The sequence below is a fragment of the Babylonia areolata genome, chromosome 29, assembly GCF_041734735.1.
Source record: "Babylonia areolata isolate BAREFJ2019XMU chromosome 29, ASM4173473v1, whole genome shotgun sequence".
In the NCBI taxonomy this organism is placed as follows: domain Eukaryota; kingdom Metazoa; phylum Mollusca; class Gastropoda; order Neogastropoda; family Buccinidae; genus Babylonia; species Babylonia areolata.
In genome coordinates this window covers 20246033-20256032 of record NC_134904.1, presented here as the reverse complement: position 1 = coordinate 20256032, position 10000 = coordinate 20246033, and the positions used below count along the sequence as shown (strand labels likewise).

The 10000-nt window shown below is 50.5% G+C and overlaps 1 protein-coding gene across 5 annotated transcripts in view; it reads right to left on the bottom strand.

The window, feature by feature from the left end:
- Window positions 1-3354: 3354 nt before the first annotated feature.
- LOC143302297 (Na(+)/citrate cotransporter-like) overlaps window positions 3355-10000 on the bottom strand; it is a 78455-nt gene continuing 71809 nt past the window's right edge. For 4 of the 5 annotated variants that reach the window (XM_076616899.1, XM_076616902.1, XM_076616901.1 and 1 more), the window contains exons 12-14: window positions 8436-8597; window positions 4402-4539; window positions 3355-3568 (exon numbers count right to left, since the gene is read on the bottom strand). In XM_076616899.1, coding sequence (XP_076473014.1) covers window positions 3416-3568; window positions 4402-4539; window positions 8436-8597 — 453 coding nt within the window. In that variant the 3' untranslated portion in view covers window positions 3355-3415. The remainder of the gene's footprint in view (window positions 3569-4401; window positions 4540-8435; window positions 8598-10000) is intronic. The other variant, XM_076616898.1, reaches the window with a different exon arrangement.

Sequence of the window (10000 nt, the reverse complement as noted above, 5' to 3'; positions counted from 1 at the left end):
TGTAGGCCATAATCATTTACATAGGTATGAATGTGGAAAATCAGTAACCATTGGGCCTAGATATGAATACTATAATAACACGAAATCGGCATTGCATATCACACTGTATGGAATTTTTCTTTTAAAGACCGTAATCAGAGAGTATGCCACGTTCATGGATGTAACAAAATCAGCAGCAACCAGTGCATATCATTTACACGGGGATGAATGTGGAAGATCGACAACGACTGGGCCCAGATATTATGAATACTATAATAACACGACATTGATACTGCATACGAGACTGTATGGGAATGATGTAGAAAATAACCAGTCATCAGAGTGTATGCTACGTTTACAGAATGGCTGTAATAAAATCAACAGCAATCACTGGGAAGGCCATATGATTTATATGGGGTGGATGTAGAAAATCAGCAGCCACACGGCCTAAATGATGGAGACTCCCGTCGGTCCGACGGATGAGTAGGCAGGCAGGCTTATCTGTGTGTCCTCATAATTATGGGAGAAGAGGCCGATTCTGGATGCGCAGTACTTCCCACAGGTGTTGCAAGGGAAAACGTCTCCAGAAGTTGAGCCCTGCTTCCTTCGCTCACGCTTCTCCTTAATGGCCAGCGTTCTCTTGTTTTCAAATGCCTGACCAGCACAGGTGACTTTTTTTTAATGAAGAGGAGTTGTGCAGTCCCTTCCCCACTCTCTCGCCTACCGACGCTCGCAGTCCCACAGGTGCAGATACTGCCACGTGTAGGACGGCCTCGGCAGGTGCAGGTTTTTTCTTCGGAGCTCCGTCTCCTAGGGGGACTTCCAGCCAAGGATAAGAGCTCCCCCTGCCCTTTGGTCATCCTCTTCCGCCTTCACAGCCGTTGGAAAAGGTTTCCTCCACTGCCTGGTCCGTCGTTGGGAGACTTCACATGCGGCCTAAATATGTATACCATAATAACAACGAACTGATATTGTATTCCATAGCCGGTGTGTGGAACTGATGTAGAAAAAAATCAGTAATCAGCAATATTACGGAAGTCAACAAAAATCAGCAGCGATCAATGTGTAAGCCAGACATACTATACCATTCATGTGTACAGGAATGGATGTAGCAACAACTAAAAATCAGCAGCGATAGCTATACAACCATGCATGGGCTTTGTAAAATCAACAAATTCAGCAGCAATCAATATGTAAGCCAGCCATTCCATTCACTTATACGGGAATGCATGTAGAAGAAAAAAAATCAACAGCTTGATGGGGGTTCCACTAGAGGCTGGGGGGAGTGATGGGGTTCCGCTAGAGGCTAGGTGAGTGATGGGGTTCCACTATAGGCTGGGGGAGTGATGGGGTTCCGCTAGAGGCTAGGGGAGTGATGGGGTTCCACTAGAGGCTGGGGGAGTGATGGGGTTCCACTAGAGGCTGGGGGAGTGATGGGGGTTCCACTAGAGGCTGGGGGAGTGATGGGGGTTCCGCTAGAGGCTGGGGGAGTGATGGGGGTTCCGCTAGAGGCTGGGGGAGTGATGGGGGTTCCACTAGAGGCTGGGGGAGTGATGGGGGTTCCACTATAGGCTGGGGGAGTGATGGGGTTCCACTAGAGGCTGGGGGAGTGATGGGGTTCCACTAGAGGCTGGAGGGAGTGATGGGGTTCCACTATAGGCTGGAGGGAGTGATGGGGTTCCACTATAGGCTGGGGGAGTGATGGGGTTCCACTAGAGGCTGGGGGAGTGATGGGGTTCCACTAGAGGCTGGGGGAGTGATGGGGGTTCCACTATAGGCTGGAGGGAGTGATGGGGTTCCACTATAGGCTGGAGGGGAGTGATGGGGGTTCCACTATAGGCTGGGGGAGTGATGGGGGTTCCACTATAGGCTGGGGGGAGTGATGGGGGTTCCACTAGAGGCTGGGGGGAGTGATGGGGGTTCCACTATAGGCTGGGGGCAGTGATGGGGATTCCACTATAGGCTGCGGGGAGTGATGGGGGTTCCACTATAGGCTGGGGGGAGTGATGGGGGCTCCACTATAGGCTGGTGGGAGTGATGGGATTCCACTATAGGCTGGGGGGAGTGATGGGGGTTCCACTATAGGCTGGGGGGGGAGTGATGGGGGTTCCACTATAGGCTGGGGGGAGTGATGGGGGTTCCACTAGAGGCTGGGGGGGAGTGATGGGGGTTCCACTATAGGCTGGGGGGGAGTGATGGGGTTCCATTATAGGCTGGGTGGAGCGATGGGGTTCCACTATAGGCTGGGGGGAGTGATGGGGGTTCCACTATAGGCTGGGGGGAGTGATTGGGGTTCCACTATAGGCTGGGGGGGAGTGATGGGGGTTCCACTATAGGCTGGGGGGAGTGATGGGATTCCACTATAGGCTGGGGGGGAGTGATGGGATTCCACTATAGGCTGGGGGGAGTGATGGGGGTTCCACTATAGGCTGGGGGGAGTGATGGGGGTTTCACTATAGGCTGGGGGAGTGATGGGATTCCACTATAGGCTGGGGGGAGTGATGGGGGTTCCACTATAGGCTGAGGGGGGAGTGATGGGGTTCCATTATAGGCTGGGTGGAGCGATGGGGTTCCACTATAGGCTGGGGGCAGTGAATGGGGTTCCACTATAGGCTGGGGGGAGTGATGGGGGTTCCACTAGAGGCTGGGGGGAGTGATGGGGGTTCCACTAGAGGCTGGGGGGAGTGATGGGGGTTCCACTAGAGGCTGGGGGGAGTGATGGGGGTTCCACTATAGGCTGGGGGGGGGAGTGATGGGGTTCCCCTATAGGCTGGGGGGGAGTGATGGGGTTCCCCTATAGGCTGGGGGAGTGATAGGGTACCACTATAGGCTCGGGGGGGGAGTGATGGGGGTTCCACTATAGGCGGGGGGGGGGGGTGATGAGGGTTCCACTATAGGCTGGGGGGGGGAGTGATGGGGGTTCCACTATAGGCTGGGGGGAGTGATGGGGGTTCCACTATAGGCTGGGGGGAGTGATGGGGGTTCCACAATAGGCTGGGGGAGTGATGAGGGTACCACTATAGGCTGGGGGGGGAGTGATGGGGTTCCACTATAGGCTGGCGGGAGTGATGGGGGTTCCACTAGAGGCTGGGGGGAGTGATGGGGGTTCCACTAGAGGCTGGGGGGGGGAGTGATGGGGGTTCCACTATAGGCTGGGGGGGGAGTGATCGGGTTCCACTATATGCTGGGGGGACTGATGGGGGTTCCACTATAGGCTGGGGGGACTGATGGGGGTTCCACTATAGGCTGGGGGGAGTGATGGGGGTTCCACTAGAGGCTGGGGGGAGTGATGGGGGTTCCACTAGAGGCTGGGGGGAGTGATGGGGGTTCCACTAGAGGCTGGGGGGGGGGAGTGATGGGGGTTCCACTAGAGGCTGGGGGGGCGGGGGGAGTGCCGGGGGTTCCACTATAGGCTGGGGGGAGTGCCGGGGTTCCACTACAGGCTGGATGAAGCAGCAGAGGCGGAGAGGGAGGCATTGAGGAAGGCAGGGGGCACGTCAGTGAAGCGAAACATCTCCTCGCCCCACGTGACAGTGGCCATGACCAGCACGGGAACGGCTATGGCGTTCATCACCACTCCGGCCAACATCTGTAACAAGCCGGGCCTCTGTGAGTGTGTGTGTGTGTGTGTGTGTGTGTGTGTGTGTGTGTGTGTGTGTGTGTTTGTGTGTGTGTGTGTGTGTGTGTGTGTGTCTGTCATGTCTGTGTGTGTGTGTGTGTGTGTGTGTGTGTGTGTCTGTCAAACTGTGTGTGTGTGTGTGTGTGTGTGTGTGTGTGTGTGTGTGTGTCTGTCATGTCTGTCTGTGTGTGTGTGTGTGTGTGTGTGTGTGTGTGTCTGTCATGTCTGTGTGTGTGTGTGTGTCTGTCTGTCTGTCTAACTCTGTCTGTGTGTGTGTGTGTGTGTGTGTGTGTGTGTCTGTCTGTCTGTCTGTCTAACTCTGTGTGTGTGTGTGTTTGTGTGTGTGTGCGTGTGCGTGTGTGTGTGTGTGTGTAACTCTGTGTGTGTGTGTGTGTGTGTGTGTGTGACTCTGTGGTGTGTGTGTGTGTGTGTGTCTGTGTCTGTGTGTGTGCCTGTCTCTCTATCTGTCTGTCTGTCTATTTATCTACCTATCTGTCTATCTATCTGTATGTCTGTCAGTCTATCTATCTATCTATCTGTCTGACTGTCTGTCTATCTTATCTATAAAAACAGCAACAACGACAACAACACCAACAGCAGTTGACGATGGAAATAAATAAAATGTTTTGAGGCTTACGACTCACCAAAAGTTTCCAATAACGAAAATAACCGGTATTTACTGAAACTGTTCACGATTTAAAAAAATAAATAAATAAAAGATAATAAAAACCGAAAATTTCAGAAGCTTTTGAGGCTTAAATCTCACCATACATTTTTTTTATAGGTTGGGCGTGTCTTCTTACCATGTCCACCACTTTGATTCGACCAGTGGCAAAGACGATGGCATTCGGGGGCGTGGCCACGGGCAGCATGAAAGCGAAGGAACAGGACAAGCTCGTAGGGATCATGTAGTACAGAGGGTGCACGCCCGTTCGCAGCGCCTGCCACGCCCATCAGAACCAGAATCATGATCATGATCATGGGGATTAGGAGTAAGATTTCAGAACCAGAACCAGAATTAATTAGAATTAAAAGTAGATTTGGAATTAGAATCAGAACTAGGGTTAGAACTGGAACTTAGAATCACTCAACTTGATCATCTTATTGAGAGAGAAAAAGAAGTTAAGATGGTGAAGTCTATGATATAAACATATTACTTACAAGCCAAACAGTATAAGGTCGACATAAAACCTATGTAACAAAAGCACACACACACACAACGATGTAAAAGCAAGGCAAGACAGATAGAGAAAACAACAACAGAAATATCATCTTTCCACTATTCACACACACCGATATAATACAACTCAATCCAACCCAACCCAACCCAATCCACCTCAACCCAACACAACCCAGTCTAATACAACCCAACACAACCCAACGCCACCGAACACAGTACAACCCAAACAAACCCAAACAACCCACAGCACAATACAACCCAACATTTCATAATCCAACCCAACCCAACTAAACCCAACCGAACGCAATACAATCCAACACGGATTAATCCAACCCAACCCAACCCAACCCTCTTCCAATACAACCCAACCCAACACAGTTTAATACGACCCAACACAACCTAGTACAATACAAAACGACCCAACCCAATGCGCCCCAACACAACACACCCCAACTCAAACCATCCCAAACCATCATAACACAATACAAACCAGCACAATACAACACAACCGAACACAACACAATCAACAAAATACAACTAACACAATACAAACCAGCACAATACAACACAACCGAACACAACACAATCAACAAAATACAACTAACACAATACAAACCAGCACAATACAACACAACCGAACACAACACAATCAACAAAATACAACTAACACAATACAACACAACCGAACACAACACAATCAGCAAAATACAACTAACACAATACAAACCAGCACAATACAACACAACCGAACACAACACAATCAACAAAATACAACTAACACAATACAAACCAGCACAATACAACACAACCGAACACAACACAATCAACAAAATACAACTAACACAATACAATCCAGCACCATACAACACAACCGAACACAACACAATCAGCAAAATACAACTAACACAATACAAACCAGCACAATACAACACAACCGAACACAACACAATCAACAAAATACAACTAACACAATACAACACAACCGAACACAACACAATCAGCAAAATACAACTAACACAATACAAACCAGCACAATACAACACAACCGAACACAACACAATCAGCAAAATACAACTAACACAATACACGTCAACCCAACATACCCCAACCCAGCCCAGCCCAGCCCAGCCCAGCCCAGCACACACTACACACAGCCAGCTGACCAGGCTGCTCATGATGGGCACCAGGAGGACAGAGATGACGGTGATGCTGGTGATCTCCATTTCAACACAATGCAACCCATCTCACACCAACACAACCCGATCCCACAAGACAATACAATACAACCAAACCCGACGCAAAAAAACAATACAACCCAACCCAATATAATACAAACCAACTCAACCCATCCCAATACAACAAAACCCAACGCAATACAATACATCCCAACTCAACCTAATGTTATATAACCCAACCCAATACAATACACCCGGACCCAAGCGAATACAGTGCACCACGACCCAACACAACCCAACCCAACCCAACCCAACCCAATACAACCTAACGTAATACAACCCAACCCAACCAAACCCAACTCAACACCTAACAAACCAACCCAACCCAAGACAACACAATCCAGCACGACATGAACCAACCCAACCCAATCCATTACAACTCAACCCAGCCCCAACCCAACCCAACCTATTACAACTCAACCCAGCCCCAACCTAACCCAACCCATTACAACTCAACCCAGCCACAACCCAACACATTACAACTCAACCCAGCCCCAACCTAACCCAACCCATTACAACTCAACCCAGCCACAACCCAACACATTACAACTCAACCCAGCCCCAACCTAATCCAACCCATTACAACTCAACCCAGCCCCAATCCAACCCAACCCATTACAACTCAACCCAGCCCTAACCCAACCCAACCCATTACAACTCAACCCAGCCCCGACCCAACCCAACACATTATAACTCAACCCAGACCCGACCCAACCCAACCCATTACAACTCAACCCAGCCAGCCCCAACCCAACCCATTACACCTCAACCCAGCCCCAACCCAACACATTACAACTCAACCCAGCCAGCCCCAACCCAACCCATTACAACTCAACCCAGCCCCAACCCAACCCATTACAACTCAACCCAGCCCCAACCCAACACATTACAACTGAACCCAGCCAGCCCCAACCCATTACAACTCAACCCAGCCCCAACCCAACACATTACAACTCAACCCAGCCAGCCCCAACCCAACCCACTACAACTCAACCCAGCCAGCCCCATCCCAACCCATTACACCTCAACCCAGCCCCAACCCATTACAACTCAACCCAGCCAGCCCCAACCCAACCCATTACAACTCAACCCAGCCCCAACTCAACACATTACAACTCAACCCAACCCTAAACCCAACCCAACACATTATAACTCAATCCATCCCCAACCCAACCATTACAACTCAACCCAGCCCCAACCCAACACATTATAACTCAACGCAGCCCCAACCCAACCCAACCCAACCCATTACAACTCAACCCAGTCCTAACCCAACCCAACACATTACAACTCAACCCAGCCCCAACTCAACCCATTACAACTCAACCCAGCCCTAAACCCAACCCTACACATTACAACTCAACCCGGCCCCAACCCAACCCATTACAACTCAACCCAGCCCTAACCCAACCCAACACATTACAACTTAACCCAGCCCTAAACCCAACCCTACACATTACAACTCAACCCGGCCCCAACCCAACCCATTACAACTCAACCCAGCCCTAACCCAACCCAACCCATTACAACTCCACCCGGCCCCAACCCAACCCATTACAACTCAACCCAGCCCTAAATCCAACCCAACACATCATAACTCAACCCAGCCCCAACCCAACCATTACAACTCAACCCAGCCCCAACCAAACACATTACAACTCAACCCAGCCCCAACCCAACCCATTATAACTCAACCCAGCCCCAACCCTACACATTACAACTCAACCCAGCCCCAACCCAACCCATTACAACTCAACCCAGCCCCAACCCAACACATTGCAACTCAACCCAGCCCCAACCCAACCCAACACAATATAACTCAACCCAGCCCCAACCCAACACATTACAACTCAACCCAGCCCCAACCCAACCCATTACAACTCAACCCAGCCCCAACCGAACCCAACACATTATAACTCAACCCAGCCCCAACCCAACACATTACAATTCAACCCAGCCCCAACCCAACCCATTACAACTCAACCCAGCCCCAACCCAACACATTGCAACTCAACCCAGCCCCAACCCAACAGATTATAACTCAACCCAGCCCCAACCCAACACATTGTAACTCAACCCAGCCCCAACCCAACCCAACACATTATAACTCAACCCAACCCCAACCCAACCCAACACATTACAACTCAACCCAGCCCCAACCCAACACATTACAACTCAACCCAGCCCCAACCCAACCCAACCCATTACAATTCAACCCAGCCCCAACCCAACCCATTACAACTCAACCCAGCCCCAACCCAACCATTACAACTCAACCCAGCCCCAACCCATTACAACTCAACCCTGCCCTAACCCAACCCAACACAACTCAACCCAGCCCTAACCCAACCCAACACATTATAACTCAACCCAGCCCCAGCCCAGCCCAGCACAGCCCACACTACACAGAAGCCTCCCGGACCAGGGTGCTGAGGATGGGCAGGAGGAGGATGGAGATGGCCGTGTTGCTGGTGATCTCGGTCATGGCGGCGGTGATGTAGCACAGCACGAGCAGCATGGCCACCTTGTCGATGTCGCTGAACACCTCCAGCTGCTGGCCGATCCACTCCGACAGCCCCGATATCTGGCCGTCATGTGTCACACACACACACACACACACACACACACACACACACACACACACACACACACACACACACACGTTCATACCGCCGTGTATACATACACGCAGGCACGCACGAACACACACACGCGCATACCGTTGAGCATACACACACACACACACAAGCACGTGCACACCGGCGTGCGCGCGCGCACACACACACACACACACACACACACACACACACACACACACGTGCTCACCGGCGCGCGCACACACACACACACACACACATACACACACACACAATTACCTTTTTTTTTTTGTTCCTTTTGTTGTGTCTATTAATCCTTAAGGATTCCAACACAATCAATCAAGTCGAGTCGAGTCGAGTCACACACACACACACACACACACACACACACACACACACGTACATACATGTGTACGCGTATACACACACGCACGTGCACACACAATGATGAACACACATACACACACACACACACACACACACACACGTACATACATGTGTACGCGTATACACGCACGCACGTGCACACACAATGATGAACACACACACACACACACACACACACACACACACACACACACACGTGTGTGTGTGTAGGTGGGGTACCGAAGTTGCAGGGGGTTGAGGGGGGGGGGGGCATGGACGTCCTAAAACATCGTCTGGGGGATGATGTAGGACACCGATTCGTCCCCGGGGGGGACAAGGTTTGGGAGAGGGGTGGGGGGCAAGCTGGGACGTTACACCGGGTTCCACCTGTCGCAGTCTCATTGCCAGCAGGCCACATGAAAAACTGTCATTACTGTGTCAAGTCGCCAGGAAAACCTGCACCGCTGATGAGTCATTATGTTCGGTGTGGTGTTCAATGATTGCCTGCCTGTTCTGATTCAACGTTCACCGGACACCACGTGCAACACTGACATGGAGGGGTCAAATCAAGTCAAATTATGGTGCTTAGAGCCTCGCCGACCACTAAGGCCATCTCAAGGCAATCGCCGCGCTAACATCAACTTCAAGTCAAGGGTAAAAAAAAAAAAAGTACAATAAAAACTAATGACTCCTTCAAGCTTTTCATTCAAAAAGTTTTAAAACCTTCCAGAGTTAAAACTTTCAAATCTGATTTTAAAATGTTCACGTCTTTCAAGAAGTCCATCAGTGTCCACGGAGGGACATCACGAAACAAAGTCTTCAGAGAATCCGCCGTGTAATGTCTGTGTCTGACGTCATGCAGATCCCAGCAGTCCTTGGCACAGTTAACCTAACCAGAATGACAGAGTTTGAGAGTCTATCTATCGATGACGTGAGCTCAGAACCAGTATTCACGGTCCTGTGAATGTACTTTTGTACAGTTATACCTAGTTGTTTTGCCCTGCCAACAATTTTAGAAATGAAA